Here is a 16,938-nt window from a genome sequence, read left to right on the forward strand (position 1 = left end):
AAATGCCCATAAAGAGGGAGAGTCCACCATTGCTACTGGCAGGGCATTCCATGAACTCACGACTCACTGAGTAAAGAATCTACCCCTAACATCTGTCCTATAACTTCCACCCCTTAATTTAAAGCTATGCCCCCTTGTAATAGCTGACTCCATACGTGGAAAAAGGTTCTCGTGGTCAACCCTATCAAAACCCCTAATCATCTTCTACACCTCTATCAAGTCACCCCTAAACCTTCTTTTCTCCAATGAAATCAGCCCCAAGTGCCTCAGCCTTTCCTCATATGATCTTCCCACCATACCAGGCAACATCTTGGTAAACTCCTCTGTACCTGTTCCAGTGCCTCCACATCTTTTCTATAGTATGGCGACCAAGATTTAAAATAGAAACTAATACATTTCTGACTTTGATCAGTCATGATCATTTAAATGACCGAAATACCTGCTACAAATCTATGTTCCACTTGTAAAACTGTGCGCCCAATTACATGGACCATATTAATAATATTGTCTTATGCATCTTTTTAGTAACTTTTTCTGCTTTTCTTTCAAAAGATCTAATCCTAATGTTGAATATTATCTTCTGGTGGAGGGTCACTGGACTCCTCATTACCTCCGCTTTCTCTCCACAGATGCTGTCAGACCTGCTGAGCTTTTTCCAGCAATTTTTGTTTTGGTTTCTGATTTTTCCAGCATGCATTGTATTTTTTAAAAAAAATCTATCTGTTTGTCTTTAGGAGTTGATTTTCAAATGAAGAAGTTATTGGTTGATGGTGAAAGTGCCACGTTACAGATTTGGGACACTGCTGGGCAGGAGAGGTAAAGGTGACTGGTTAAAGTGAGAAACTTAATGGCTTTTCTGAAATAAGTCAGAATTTAAATCTGCATCCTTGCCCACAATTATTATATTCTATTTTTATAGCATTAGATGTTAATTGCACAGAGAATACTCACCGTAGCCATGTTTAAAGTGGTCCATCTGTGTATGCACTTATAGTTAATGCAGGGAAGTATAATCTTAGAGATGCAAAACCTTTGCTCTTGTACAAACATAAAGTAAATGACAAAATACTTGTTCCACCAACATGTTCCAAATTATAACACTCAAATCTCTATTATAGTAAGCCACCCAGCTGGAGGTTACAGATGGGGTTTAAAACTGCACCAGCCCTATTTTTCAGTGTGGAACCTGCTCTATTTCATTCCAATAAAATGAGTCACTGACTTTGTCAGGAATGATTGGTTGATTGTGGGTTTCTGCTGTGAAGGTAAAAAAATCATGTTTGAGTGTGATCTTTTTTAATGGAGGAATTTGATTTTTGCTCAAACGTTTTGTTTTCCTTCGGAGAGGAATCTCGCAATATACTGTTCCCAGTAAATGAAGCCCTCTAATCTTTTTAACCAAGTTTGTTAGCCAGAATTAAGAACCAGTCATACCACTTTCATTCCATATTTTATCTTCTATTTTGTCACTATCTCTTTAGCTTAGCAATCTCTTTTTTTTAAAAAAATAAAACTGCATCTTTGTAACGATGTCTCTTACTGTAGGTGAACAATATGGATGAATCCGTTTTGAGTCTGTACAGTACGAAACCCATTTCCATATAGCTCAAATGCTTTTTAGTAAACCACGGCATTTTTCTTCCTTTTATTTTCTGTCAGGTTTCGCAGTATTGCCAAATCCTACTTCCGAAAAGCACATGGTGTGTTATTACTATACGACGTGACCTCTGAGACTAGTTTTCTTAATGTCAGAGAGTGGATTGATGAAATTAAGGTACATCTCTTGTTTGCTTAACAATTTTTCAACCTTTTCTACGGTTTTGTATTGGGCTGTTATGACAGTGGGCATTTTCAAGTTTATAGTCGTTCACTTAAGCTACTGTTGTGGTCTAGCTTCCTTTTGGATTACATGATCTGTTTGCAGTTGTATAAGAAAAAGCAGCTGTAGAAAGCCATTTTGGACCCTCAAACCTGTCCCACTATTAAACATGTTCTTGGTGGATCTGTCTCTGGTTTGATTCTCCCTATCAAATTGCATGACCTCTCATTTTCTTACATTAAACTTTCACATTTTTGCCATTCACTCGATCTACTTATATCCCCTTGCAGGTTCTTTTATGTCCCTCATTGCAAAATGCCTCCTCACCCATCTCTTGTATCAGCAGCAAACTTGGATACATTATACCTCCAAGTTATTAATACAAGTCACAAATAGAGGCCCAAGGACTGACCGATCTTGTGACACTCCCCTAGTTAGTATTTCCACCTGAGAAGACCATCACTTAATCCATGCTAATACATTACCCCTAATACTGAGAGCTCTGCCTTGTGTAGTAATCTTCTATGTGGTACCATTACTGAATGTCTTTTGGAAGTTCAAATGCATTACATCTTCTAGTTTTCCTTTATCAACTCTGCTTGTTCATATCTTAGAGGAACTCAAGCCAATTGGTTAAATATGATTTCACTTTCACTAGATAGAAATGGCAGGCCATTTAGAAGAGCTAATGCATTCTTACTGAACTGTCATTTTCCCAATGACAGGCTAACTAGCCTATAGTTGTCTGCTTTGTGTGTTTCTTCTTGAATACAGGGATCATGTTAGTGATGTTGTGATCTGTTGGAACCCTCTGAGAATCTAGTGAGATCTGGAATATTCCAACCAGTGCCTTCACTGTCTCTGCAATCACTTGCTTTTAAAATCTTTTATCTCCAGGTCATCGGGTTCTGGTGATTTTTTTTTTGTTTTTGGTCTGCATTCAGCCCCATTTATTTGTCACATACGGTGTTCTAATTGATACTGTCACAAAAAATTTTCCCTCCCTTGCCTATCTGATATCTTTGGGATTTTCACAATGTCTCCCACTGAAGACTGAATCAGATAACCTAACCAATATTTTGCCATTTCTCTGTTCCTGATTAACTCTCAGAACTCCAAGGATCCCACATTCAGGTTTAGCTGCTGTTCTGTCATTTTGTATGCCTCAAGATGCTCAGGGGAATTTGTTAGTTTGAATCCTACAGTACAGAAGAGGTCCTTCAGCTCAAGTCTGTACTGCCAACTGTTGTTTTTTTTTGTAGACTTCAGTGACTTCTGACTTACGTTGCGTTTTTGTCACTTTGTACGCCTTAGTTTTTGATTGGATAGTCGTCTTGACCAATTTTTGTTCACTACAGATGGTTCATGGTTGTTCTCCTTGTCCTCCTCTTTGACCAGGCAGCCTTTTTTTTTTTTTGCTGAGCAAACATCTGCCACTGATCCTTCATTGGTGTTCACCTTCGTCCAATTTTCAAGCCCGTTTAGTTCGTACTTCTGTAATTTACCTTAAGTTGAGGACCCTGGGTATCTGTGTTGCTCGCCATCAAACTGAAATACATCCCACCCCAACAGGATCCTTTTCTCTCTCTTGTCTATGAATCCTACCCCATTACTAGATCTAAAACAGGCTGTTACTGTGTAGGTTCTGCAACATGTGACTCTAAGAATCAATCCCCCAACACGCTTTGTAAATGCATTTTTCCATGTTACCTTTACCTTTACCTTTTACTTCTTCTAGTCAATCACCCATGTCTGTTGTAGTGCTTCCCTATGATTCAAGTCCTTTGTTCATCCTGTAACTGTATAATTCTCTCTTATTTTTCTAAAATGTTCAATGTCCTGAGATTATCTTATCTCTTCCTCTTTTAAATGGGGTGACTAGCAGATTACACAGTGGGTGCCAAATGTATGGTTTCCTCAGAACCTATAATGCTGAACTCTACTACAGTGTAGAAGCAGCATAGTTCTGTGTATATAAACAGCATGTGCCACAGGGCAGAGTTGTCCAAGCAAAGCAATAATGATAGCGACAAATCAAACTGATTAGTGTACAGTGACCGTACAGAAACCAGAGTTTCCTAAACTGTTCTCCAGGTGGGAAATTGATTTCTCTTCCATGATTTTCTCTTTCACCTGGAGTTTGACATTTTATGACCAATTGCTATTTTAAAAAATAAATCAATTTTAACCTTTTAAAGGAGAGTTGTGTATTTATATCATACTTTCAAGATCCTTAAGATATCCCAAAGTACTCGATAGTTACATTTTGCAAATAAATTTCTTTTTTAAACCATTCTCCCTGCAAGATTAAACAGCACTGGTCAGATAATCTCCTGTCAAATTAGTTTTGAGAAAGAAATTTTATCCAGGTACTTCAAATTGTGCCATGATATTAGTGCCAACACAAGACATTAACATTTTCTGAAGATGAATAGTAAAAATAAGAGTAATGAATCTGACTCTAACTCTAACTAAAAGGGTTCCTTTGAGGTAGGGGCATTGCAGAGGTACTAAATGAGTATTTTTGTATCTGCCCTTACCAACAATAAGATACTGTCAAAGTCATAATGAAGGTGGGGTTGGGGAATAGTTGACATACTGGATGGGCTAAAATTTGAGATTATTAGTTAGGCTGGAGGTATATAATGTTGATAAACCACCAAGAATTGATCAAAGTATGCTGACGGATGGAAACTACGAAGGGACTGGCACTTCCACACGCTTCATTTACTGTATCCGTTGCTCCCAATACAGTCTCCTCTACATTGCAGGGGGTAGGACACCTACTTGTGGAACATCTCTGGGACATGCACGAAACCGTTCCACTGCCACATGGATGAATGTTTTAAATCTTTTTCCCACTCCCCAAGGACCATGTAGGTACTGTGCCACCTCTATCACCAAACCTTGACCACCCACTGCCTGGAGGGGGAATGTCTCATCTTCCGTCTTGGGACCCTCCAATCACACGAGATCAATATGGATTTCACCAGTTTCTTCACTTCCCTTTCCCTCATCTTATCCCAGATCCAACCTTCCAACCGTGCACCACTCTCTTGACCTGTCCATCTCCCTTCCCACCTATCCGATCCACTTTCCTCTCCAACCTGTAACCTTCACTCCCACCTTCATCTGCCTATCACACTCAGCTATCTTCCACTTCCCTCCCCTCTTTCCTCTCTCTCTCTCTTCCCCGCCCCACCCCACCCTCCCCCACGTCCCATTTACTTCTCAGCACCCTTGGCCCACAAGCCTCATTCCTGATAAAGGACTTTAGCCCGAAATGTTGACTCTCCTGCTCCATGGATACTGCCTGACCGGCTGTGCTTTTCCAGCGCCACACTCTCGATACTGAATTAAGAAAAAAGCCAGCCTGGACCTGTTAAAGGCAAATTGTATATGACTAATTTGCTTAAGCTATATTACCTAATCAGTCCTTTCAACACATCTTGTGTTTTGAGAAATCTTATTTAATGAGGTTGCCTGCAGCTTTAAATCTTGGCGAATAAAAGGTCTGAAGAACAGCAATGTGACTAAGTTTGTGTTTGGGCTGGAGGCTTCTGAAGTGGTTGGTACACAAATTACTGTTTCTCTTAACATAACAGCAACTTGGTCTCGTATGCGCATTCGCAATTCTAAAATTTATAGATGACATTCAACTTGTATCTCGTGAACTGAGAGCAGGTTGATGAGCACTTTTCAGGGAACATAGACTGAAATTTGGTGTATGGCAATGCACCAATTTTGTAGAGTGGGTGAACGGGGGCAACACAATAAAAGGTGCCCTTCTAAACACGATGGAGCAGAGGCCTGGAGTACATGTGCACAAATTGTTGAAGATAGGGAAAGTTAAGAAATAAGTTTTTTTTAAAAAAAAGTATATCCCATTCTTGGGTTCTGTAAGTAGAAGCATCAAACATTAGCAACGGCATCATGGTGACCACTAATTCTGTTATAATCTGAGATTGGTCTGATTCTTTGACACTTCAGGGAAGATGTGAAGGCTTTGGAGAGTGTGGAAAACCATAGGATTCTTTAGTTACATGGCTGGATAGATTGGAGAGGCTATGGTTGCTGTCCTTTCGCTGAATGGGATTAGGTGGGAGCTGGACAGAAAGTATGGAATGTTCAGACATGCAAAAGGTCAGAAAGGATAATCCATTTTTACAGACTTACTAGGATGTTGCCAAGGTTGGAGGATTAGAGCTAAAGGGAAATGCTGAATAGACTGGGGCTGTTTTCCCAGGAGCATTGGAGGCTGAGGGGCAACCTTGTAGGGGTTTACTAAATCATGAGGGGCACAGATAGGATAAAGATACAGTTATTTCCCTGGGGTGGGGGGAGTCCATAACCAGAGGATATAGATTTAGGATGAGACCTAAGGGGCAACTTTCTCACAGGGTGGTGCTTGTATGGAATAAGCTGCCAGAGGAAGTGGTGGAGGCTAGTACAATGGTAACATTTTAAAAGGCATTTGGATGTGTTTATGAATAGGAAGGGTTCGGAGGGATATGGGCTGGGTACTGGGAACTAGATTGAGTTGGAATATCTGGTTGGCATGGATGAGTTGGACTGAAGGGTCTGTTCCCATTCTATACATCTGACTGAGTGCTGCTGCTGCTGTGTTAAAGGTCATATACCAGTGGAGAAAGCTTCCAGAGTCCCACTTTTTTCTGTTTCAAAGTTTTTAGTTTGAGTTGGATGATATAAAGCGCAGTGCAGTTTGCCTGGATACCCAACAGCAGAAATGAAAAGTCCGTTCCTGCTCTCTCTTTAGAGACTCATGTGGCAGAGGGTGTGGGCGCAGTGACCCTTCACTTCAATGCACCTTCATTGAAAACTAGCAGGTGTAGACCAAGACATGGACTGAGAACTAACGGCGACATAAAGAAAAGCCTGTTTAGAATCCTGATTGTACTTCTGATGCAGATTCAAGAGTAGTTTTGAATGGGAATTGGTTAAACAGCTGAAGGGAAAATATTTGTAGGGCTATAGGGAAAGGACACTGCTTTCACAATGTGCTCATTCTAAAGATTCTGAGATCCTTTTATGACCACCTGAGCAGGCAGGTGGGGTGTTGACAGAAATACCAGATTAGATTGCATGTTCCAGTCTAAAAATGAATCTCTAACATTCTTTCTTGGGCAAGAGATCTTGTGCCAAGGCTAGAAAATTATATTCATCAACTTTTCTGTCCATGGCACCTTGCATTCTCCAGATTGGTTGGTAATTTTATCTATGTAACCAAAGTTATCCATGAGATGTGACATACATTTTATCTTCAGGATATTCTAAAGTATAATATATGAAACTTCTCACCTATCTCCTGCTGTGTGTTGGTGTGTGGAGTATTGCACTGTCTACCTGAACCAAGATGGTGAGCTGGTATTGTATACTCTTGATGCTGTTGTCACCAGTGAAACAAAATGATTTACAATCTGTTCCTTAAATGGGATCTAAGGCTTTAACAATATCAGGAACTCTTTTTCCAAAAACCTTGTATATTGTGAAACCTATATAAGCAGACACTAGAATCTTGATTAATCCAAATAACTTGGAAGAGGCACTCTGAAACCATGGACCCTTCAAATTATGGACAGCCATCAAATGTATTTTTTAAAACAGGTGAACAAGTGAGTTCTGTGACAGAAATTGTTTTTGTGGAATAGGGAGCTGTTTTTTTTTCTTGCATCTGTAGCGGTGGACAAACTGTTCTACCTGTGGAATAGACACAACTCCATCTCCAGGATGAGTAGCTTCTCAGATGCTCTTTTTAGGTAAAGAATTCCCTGTTGACTTAAAACACAAAACAGAAAATACCAAAATAGACTGCTCAAGACTGTGTCCCCAATATGCAGGCTTCATTATGTATGGCATGCAAACAGTTCAAAGTTTACAATGAATGAATGTGTTTTTCAGAGTTCTACTGACTTCCCAACGCCAATTATCTTAATTGGGAACAAAATAGATTTGAGAAACGAACTGCCTCGTACACAGCGTGGCACTGTGCTGACTGCCCATGGAGAGAAATTAGCTATGGTGAGATTTATTGTGATATAAATATATATTGTCATTAATACAAACCAGAAGTGAAATTTATATAAAAGCTGCTTTTCCAAACAAAGTGACACTAATAAAGAACAATTTTTCAGGTAAATGATTAAGTTGGTTTTCACTGTTACTACAATGAGCATATGGCCTTTCCGCACGTGTGTCCAGCAGTGTGGGTATTACATTGAGTTAATCTTTCTTAGTGGTTGTTGTGATATAATTTGTAGATTAACCTGTATGTAAATAAATCCAAGTTAACCAGTTGTCCAGTTCCAGGCACCACATTTTTAGGAAGAATGGCAAGACTTCTGAGAGGGTACAGAAAGTTGAGGATATATATATGGGTGAGGGACTTTAGTTAAAATGACAAATTGTAGAAGCTGGGCTGCTCTCCTTAGGTATGAGTGAACATTTTGATAGTAGTCAAATTAAGACATTCAAAATTCCAATAAGAGAATCTGGATAGGTGGAGGGTGGAAAGGTCATTTACAAGAGGGCACAGGTGGGGGGAGTTTAGGGGTGAAGTGTAGGGAAAATTTTTCATTGAGGATGGTGGATACCTGGAATGCACTACCAGTGCAAGTGGGGGAAGTAGGCACATTAGCAGCATTTAAGGTGTATCTTGATTGATTGCCTCTTATTCATGTATCTGAGTAATAGAAATCTACATATAGGCAATATGTAGCGGAAATAAATAGGAATCATTGCAGGCTTGGTGGGCAGAAAGCTCCTAAACCAGAGGGGACTAATCTAGAGTAATTGGCAGAAGAAATTATGGTGACATGAGAACACTTTGGATGCGAGCAATTCAGTGTGAGACAGAGTGCCAATCCTAGTGATGGTGATTCAAATGTGGTTTACAAAAGAAAATAGGCTGAATGTCTGAAGAATGTTTTGTTTGGGATAAGGGCAGGTGATGGCTGAATGACTTGTGATGACCAGAAATGGACTCTAAACTGGTCGTCTTCTTTGTCTAGACTTACAACGCATTATTCTGTGAAACAAGTGCTAAAGATGGGACCAATGTGGTGGAGGCTGTTCTGCATTTGGCCAGGTAAATTCACTTCTAACTGTACAGTTCTACGGTATTAAAGTAAACCGAATGAGTCTATTCTAACTGCTGCAATTACTTGGGTAACAACACAAAACCACTTAATGAAAGAGGAAGAACTTTCTTTACAGATCATTCTTTATCCTGGTTTCTGGATTACATGAAGAACTTTGGAAGTAATGCAGATAGATTGCAAACAAAAAATAATGCTGGAAATCAGAGGATCAAGTAGCATCTGTGGAGAGAGCAAGCTAATGTTTCAAGTCTACATGACTCTATCTCCATAGATGTTGCCTGACCCTCTGATTCCCAGCATGGTTTTGTTCAGTACAGATTGCATCATCTGCAGTAATTTGCTTCTGCATTATGTCTGATTAATCACTGGTTTGATTAAAATTGGAGCTTTTGGTGTTAAGATAATCCCTGTGTTGAGAAATGTTCCATTACTGAGACATGTATTCACAAATTCCTGGAGTGGGGACAAGGTCCAGAAAATAATGGAATTGTCATAGTTATCCTGGTAATAGTTATTAAAACAGAAGTTGTACTGAACAAGTGTTACTGGGATTCACTACTTGGTCTTGTGGTGCCTTGCTCTTGCAGCTACTATTCAAGAGTGAGGTATGTTAATCAGTGACGTTCATAGCCAAGTCTTGTGTAGTGTCTGCACTCTCTGGCTAGCAATCGGAAATGGAAATCTTGACAGCAGTGGGTGAGTTGACAAATTAGGACTGAGAAAATGAAGGATGTTAAGCCTGATTTCAAGTTCCTGAGGGATTTAATGGGACACCCTGATGAGTTGCAGGTTATACCATCAGGATGGGTGCTGCCTCTTGGGCAGAGGGAAAATCTCTCGATCAACTTTAAGTGTTGCATACAGGCTGTAGCAACTGAAATCTGAATCCACGCCTTGTTGCCAAATCAAAACAGCTGAAGCATGAAAACCCATCTCTGGCCAACAAGAACAAAACCACAATAGACCCCTGTATGCATCAGATAACCAGACATACCTAGTACAAATGTTTATGTGCCAAAACCATGTTCAGCAGTACTAATTAATCTCTAACTGAAACACAAATCATTGGAATAAACTTGATGTCTGTCCAGTGCATACATCAACATAATTTGTGTTCATTTCTCCCTTGTGCAGAGAAGCCAAGAAGAATGCAAACATCAGGGACAGTGTTCAACCAGTGACAAAGCTAATAGCAGCAGATGGGAAAAAGGTACTGAACAACTGCTGCAAAACATAAGACTAGAAATCCTTGGATTGTCATTGTTCACTGTCCTCAAAGACGCAGATAATTCATGGGATTTGTGATGTTTGCTCACAATACGCTATAACGCATTTTTCCTTTTGGCAAAATTTTACTCTCATTTGAGAGCATCTGTTTAATGGCCACTAAATGGCTAACACTGTATATTTTTGATGGTATATAGGTTGAAATGTATATTTTTGAGCTGAGGAACAAGTGTTACCCATTCTATTTTGTGATAAATTTTAACCTTGATATGTAACTGACACTTTAAAAATAACGTGCAAGGAATGTAAAAATAAGTTTTATAAAATGAAGGAGTTTGTTTTTTGAAATGGCATTTATTCAGTAAAAGCTTTTGGGTTAGAAACTGAAATAAAGTGAATTACAGTAAACCACTTTTTTTTCAAAGTTTGGGAGAAGATTTGTAGCTCGGGTGCTCGTTGTTGTGGTTTTGTTCGTCGAGCTGGGAATTTGTGTTGCAGACGTTTTGTCCCCTGTCTAGGTGACAACCTCAGTGCTTGGGAGCCTCCTGTGAAGCGCTTCTGTGTTGTTTCCTCCGGCATTTATAGTGGTTTGTCTCTGCCGCTTCCGGTTGTCAGTTCCCAGCTGTCTGCTGCAGTGATCGGTATTTTGGGTCCAGGTCAATGTGCTTTTTTTTAAATTTGACATTTTTCAAACTTTCTTCTTTCTCAATCTTTAACTCCACAGAGATAAAAGTCAATTTTTCCTGAAAATTTACTGATTTCATGTTCCACTATATCTTCCTCCACAGGATTACTGCTTGGCTTCATCCCAGGTAACTGTTCTTTGTATCTATATCCCAAGTATCTATCATTCTTGACTACACCCAGGATATTTTTAAAAAATGATCAATCCAGTTACTGTACACTGCAGACTTGGGAACACTGCAAGGAATTAAATTCTTGGATATGGTGAGGACTACCCTTTCACTTTGAAGTAAAAGCGTCTTTCCTGTGTGATCTTCAGTTATGACAACCCAAAAGCAGTGCACCTTACTCGCCAGCAGTCAAGTGCTCATATCTGCTGAGAACAGACTTTCATTGTTAGGAATTTGAGTGGGTTGCATTGGCCTAGTGACCAGCATATTTTAAACCAGTGTTTTCTATGGCTAGGAATCTTTTTGTCTACAGGGCTTTCGTTTTCGCTTCATCCATCTGCAAACTTGCTGATTTAAAACTGACTGGTTCCATCTGCTGGAACTGAAGAGCTATCACAGCCAGAACACAGTGTAGCAAGATGGTTTGTTCCAGCCAAAGTCTGTTGTTAATAAATACAATAGGGGTATCAGGACAAATTGTGACAATCCCTCCATACCAGAGATCATCCTAGTGAACCTTCTCTTAACTGACTCCAATGAAATAACAGTTTTCTTTAAATAAGGTAGCATGGTCTTACCAGCATCTTATACAGCCTTCCTGGTTACCTGCTGCACCTGTGAGCTAGCTTTGTGTTTTGTATACAAGTCTCTTTTGTGTTGCAAATTTCTGCAGTTTATCCCCATTTAAATAATACTCCTATTTCTCTTCCAAAATGAACTTCACATTTTCCCATACTGTCCTCCATTTGCCAACTCTTGATCAGTCAAGTTATCAATATCTTTCCAAACTGTTTGTACCCCCACCCCGGCACCTTGTTGTTTTTGAGTCATCTGCAAAATTGGTTCCAATACATTTTTACTTTCTTCCTCCAAGTCTTGAATATATATTCTCTGGAATCTCACTGGGCACAGGTTGCCAATGCTTTAAAAGACCATTACCCCCACTTGTTTCTAATGAGCTTTAATTTCTCTTCCTATTTTAAGGACTTTGTCAGTTCTTGTAAACTTTACCCTCAGTTTATTTTCTCTTTTATCATCTTTTTAGTTCTCCTTTGCTGGATTCTCAATTTATCCCAGTCTTTTTGGACTATCACTGACTTTTGTCTTCTGATATGCTTTTTTTTCCATTTTATATTCTCAACTTTCTTGGTTTATTCCTCTCTTACAATCCTTGTTCCTTATTTTTGCTGAGTCATGAATTATCTGCTTAAATGTCTGCCAGTGCTTGTTTACTGTGTTTCCTGCTATCTGTTCAGTCTGTGAGCTAACTCTATCCTCGTTTGATTGTAATTCCCTTTTAACAAAATTAAACTCTCTCCTTTCCAACCTGTCTCACACCTAAACTGTACTATAAATTCTATCATGTTAAGCATGAGTCATCTTTTATTTGTCATTTATTAAACTTGGTTTGTTACCCATTACCAGATCCAGGACAGCTAGTTCCCTGGTTAGTTCCTTGACACATTACTCTGAATTTATAGTCTTAGCTACCCTTTCCAATTTGATTGACCCAATCAGGCTGAGGTGTAAGGTCATCCATTATTGCTGTTCTTCTCTTCACAGGTTCCTATTATACCCTTGCCTTCAGGCTGGGTACTACTTGGGAAGTCTATTCACTACTCCTACCAGTGTCTTCTCCCGCTTTATCTCTCTCAACTGTCCTCATTTCATCTCTTATTAACTCTGCCACACCACTCACCTTTTTCATCTCTTCTGCCTTTCCAAAAGGTCAAATATCTACATATGTCAAGTTCCCAATTCTGAACTCCTTTGAAACAATGTTTCTGTAATGGTTTGAGACTACATCCATTTATCTCAATTTGTGCTGTCAGTTTGTGTGAATTCTGCACTGTTCATTTAATGTCAGGTTTCCACCTAGTGTTACTTGATGGAAATCTTGTTTTCCTTTCATTTTCCCACCTGTTAAAATTATTGGAATGCATGCTACCTACACAGACTTGTTTACTGATTGCCTGCCTGATTTATGTAACCTGCATTTAAGCAGGTGGATGTCTGATTGGATACAGGTTCAGCAGTCTAACCACTTAATGCGAGTTGCCATTGAGCTCATTACATTTTGTTCATTTTACAAATTTATGGAATTTGACTCACTGTATTAATAATAGCTGTCTATTAAGTTAATAGACTCAACCTTAAATGAGAAATCATTCCTATTGAGAACTTCTAGCTTAACTTTAAAAATTACACTTAAGTGGATGATTTTCAGAATTCTGTGTTGAGTTTTGTATAGCTCACTATACACAGATTGGGTGGAGAGCATGTACCCCTACCTTGGAGCTGGGAGGCCTAGGTTTGAGTCTTCCCTGTTCCAGACACGTTAAAACATCCCTGAACAAGTTGGCTAGAAAATTTCCATATCCTGATTGAGTTGGGATTATTAATCTAGAGACCTAAGTAATGTTCTGGGGAGGATTGGAAGGAGAAGTTGTTAAGAGTGAGGACCAGTTCAGTCAGTCTAAGGAGGGTGTCAGTGGAAGGGTACTGGTTGGTTCGACGGGAAGAAGCGGAGGGCTTTGAGGCCTTCGTGATGGGGGATGAAGGTGTGTAGGGACTGGATGTCCATAGTGAAGATAAGGCGTTGAGGGCTGGGGAAATCATGAAGGAGGTAGAGGGTGTGGGTGGTGTCCCGAACGTAGGTGGGGAGTTCTTGGACTAAGGGGGACAGGACCGTGTCAAGGTATGTAGAAATGAGTTTGGGGCAGGAGCAGGCTGAGACAATGGGTCGGCCGGGGCAGTCAGGTTTGTGGATTTTGGGCAGGAGGTAGAAACGGCGGTGTGGGGTTGTGGGACTGAGGTTGGAGGCGGTGGATGGGCGATCCCTTGAGGTGATGAGGTTATGGATGGTCTGGGAGATGATGGTGGGAGGTGGGGTCATGGTCAAGGGGGCAGTAGGAGGAGGTGTCTGCGAGCTGGCATTTAGCCTCAGCAATATAGAGATCGGTGTGCCAAACTACCACCGCGCCTCCCTTGTCTGCTGGTTTGATAGTGAGGTTGGGGCCACACGTTCTGAGAGGTTGGAGTGGGTGAGTGGGGTGGAGAGGTTGAGGCAGTCAATGGCACGGTGGCAGTTGGCTATGAAGAGAGCGAGGGTGGGTAAGAGGCCAGCACAGGGTATCCAGGTGGATGGGGTGTGTTGGAGGTGGGAGAAGGGGTCAAAGGGTGGGTGGGAGTCCTGGTTGGAGAAGTAGGCAGCAGAAGAATTGTTTGACATCTTGCCGTGTGTTGAATTCGTTAATCCGGGAGCGTAGGGGGATGAAGGTGAGGCCTCTGCTGAGGACTGAAGAAGGGCTTATGCCCAAAATGTTAATTCTCCTTCTCCTTGGATGCAGCCTGACCTGCTGCGCTTTTTCAGCAACACATTTTTTCAGCTCTGATCTCCAGCAGATGCAGTCCTCACTTTCTCCTAATGTTCTGGGGACTCTATCTGCTGTAGCAGGATTTGAACTAGAGCTTTTTTATTCATGCAAATTCCACCACAAGTCTAATACTAACCACGATGGTGCATATAACTGAGCAGCGAAGAACAGATCTGGGTATAAACCTAACTTTTCCACCTACTGATTAAATTTAATGTTGGTAGTACCATAGGGGAAAGAAAAGACAAGACTTGTTTTAAATAATTTTGTTTAATTCACAAATACAATAGGGAGCTTTTGGCTCTGTTAGTATCTTGAAAACAAATGCAAATAACTCTACACCCATACTGCTGAAAACGATTGATTTGAGAATGAGGACAGTATCTCTTCCAAATGTTGTTCTGGTCAGATTGAGGTCCACCTAGGAATACTATGTAGAAACAATTCTTTTGATCTACTAAGCACGTTTTAAAAAGTGTAATTATGTGCAGTGTTGTACGCTGTATCAACAGAATCATTGACATTCCACTATTTCACATGATAGCAAATTACTCGAGAATGAAATTTCTTGCAATTGGTTTTAGACAGGCATCCTAGAACATCTCCAGCAACTCTTTTAGTAAGAGTATATTTTAGATCATTAAAACTGCTATACTTGATTGTCAGTCCAATTACAGTTTGAGGCTGAACAATTTAAGAGGACTAAATTCAAATTTGATGTAAAAATAAAAAGCAAGCACAAAACAAAAAGTTCTGTAGAAACAACAGGTCTGGCAGCATCTGGAGAGACAAAACTGTTAAATGTTGAATCTTAAGACACTTCATTAGAACTAAAGAGGGCTGGGAAGGGTTGAATTTATGCTGATGAGGGGAGATTGGGAGCAAGAGAATAGAGTACATGGAGTCAGTACCCTGACCAAGAGAAAAAGGGATAGGCAAAGATTGATGATGATCAACCAAGCGAGAGGTGATAGCTAAATTGGGTACTCAGGAAAAACTGCAAATATTGAAAATAGATTTGTGGCGCTCAGAGCAGGACCAAGGGGTAGGGGATAAACAAGGAAATGGAGTTCTCTCTGAATTGGTTAAACTCAATACTGAGTCCTGAAGGCTAAAGTACCTAAACAGAAGATGATAAATATCCAGTTGAGAGGTAGGGAAGGGGAGGAAGATTCCAGAGAGGTATGATTGTTGCAGTTTTCAGAATGTAACATCTGAAAAGGAAGAGAACCAGCTTTGAAATAGCATAAGCATGATGCAGTGCTAATGGTGAGGTCCGAAACAAGACTGGTTGGCAAAGGTTAGATCACATGGAATACAGGAAGAACTAGCCATCTGGATACAGAACTGGCTCAAAGACAGAAGGTTGCTTTTTAGACTTTGTCAGTTTTTAGACTGGAGACTTGTAACCAGTGGTGTGCCACAAGAATTGGTGCTTGGCCCACTGCTTTTTGTCATTTATATAAGTGATTTGGATATGAACAGAGGTGGTACGGTTAGCAAGTTTGCAGATGACACCAAAATTGGACAGTGAAGGTTACCTCAAAGTCTGATAGGATCTTGATCAGATGGGCCAATGGCTGAGGCATGGTAGTTGGAGTCTAATATATAGATAAATGGGAGGTGCTTCATTTTGAAAAGGCAAGACTTATACACTTAATGGTAAGGTCCTGGGGACTGTTGCTGAACAAGGAGACCTCTGAGTGCAAGTTCATAGTTCCTTGAAAGAGTCATCTCTGGTAGATGGGGTAGTGGAGCCAATTTTTGGTATGCTTGCCTTTGCAAGCATTGGGCTTGAGAGTTGGGCAGTCATGTTACAGCTGTACAGGCCATTGATTAGGCTACTTTTGGAATACTGTAGACAATTTTGGTGTTTCTGCTATAGTATGTTGTGAGGGCTCAGAAAAGATTTCTAAGGATGTTGCCAGAATAGATAGGGCCATTTTCCCCAGTGTCAGAGACTGAGGGCTGACCTTATAAAGAGTTATAAAATCATGAGGGGCACAGATTGTTTGAATAGCCAAGGTCTTTTCCCAGGGGTGTGGGAGTCTAAAACAGAAGGCTAAGATCGAAAACAAGATGAAAAAGATTTAAAAAGGGACCTAAAGGGCAATGTTTTCAGAGGGTAATGCATGTAAGGAACAAGCTGCCAAAGGAAGGCTGGTACAATTACAATATATTTAAAAGGTATCTGGATGAGTATCTGAATAGTGTTTAAGGAACATGAGCCATATGCTGGCAAATGGGATTAGATTAATTTAGGATACTGGGTGGGCATGGACGAGTTGGACTGAAGGGTCTGTTTCCATGCTGTACAACTCTATTACTCCATGTGTAAAGTAAACAACTATGAATGCTGCACTTATAAAACAAAAATAGTGTGCTAGACAACACAGCAGGCCTAGCAGCACCAGCACAGAGTAGACAGATTTAATATGGAGTCCAGGGACCTTTTATCAGAATTAAGGTTTGCTGGGGAAAGATGAAATTCATACAGATGACAAAGTGAGGTTGTTAGAGCAGTGTTCCCAGTGGTCTGACTG

General features: G+C 40.3%; 1 protein-coding gene across 2 annotated transcripts in view; it reads left to right on the forward strand.

Moving 5' to 3' along the window:
- Positions 1–10,576, forward strand: part of rasef2 (RAS and EF-hand domain containing 2) — an 83,024-nt gene extending 72,448 nt beyond the window's left edge. For both annotated transcript variants that reach the window (XM_072564919.1, XM_072564918.1), the window contains exons 13-17: positions 735–816; positions 1,660–1,774; positions 7,739–7,858; positions 8,848–8,924; positions 10,072–10,576. In XM_072564919.1, coding sequence (XP_072421020.1) covers positions 735–816; positions 1,660–1,774; positions 7,739–7,858; positions 8,848–8,924; positions 10,072–10,174 — 497 coding nt within the window. In that variant the 3' untranslated portion in view covers positions 10,175–10,576. The remainder of the gene's footprint in view (positions 1–734; positions 817–1,659; positions 1,775–7,738; positions 7,859–8,847; positions 8,925–10,071) is intronic.
- The last annotated feature ends 6,362 nt before the right edge of the window (positions 10,577–16,938 follow it).

The sequence above is a fragment of the Chiloscyllium punctatum genome, chromosome 48 (assembly GCF_047496795.1).
Source record: "Chiloscyllium punctatum isolate Juve2018m chromosome 48, sChiPun1.3, whole genome shotgun sequence".
NCBI lineage: Eukaryota > Metazoa > Chordata > Chondrichthyes > Orectolobiformes > Hemiscylliidae > Chiloscyllium > Chiloscyllium punctatum.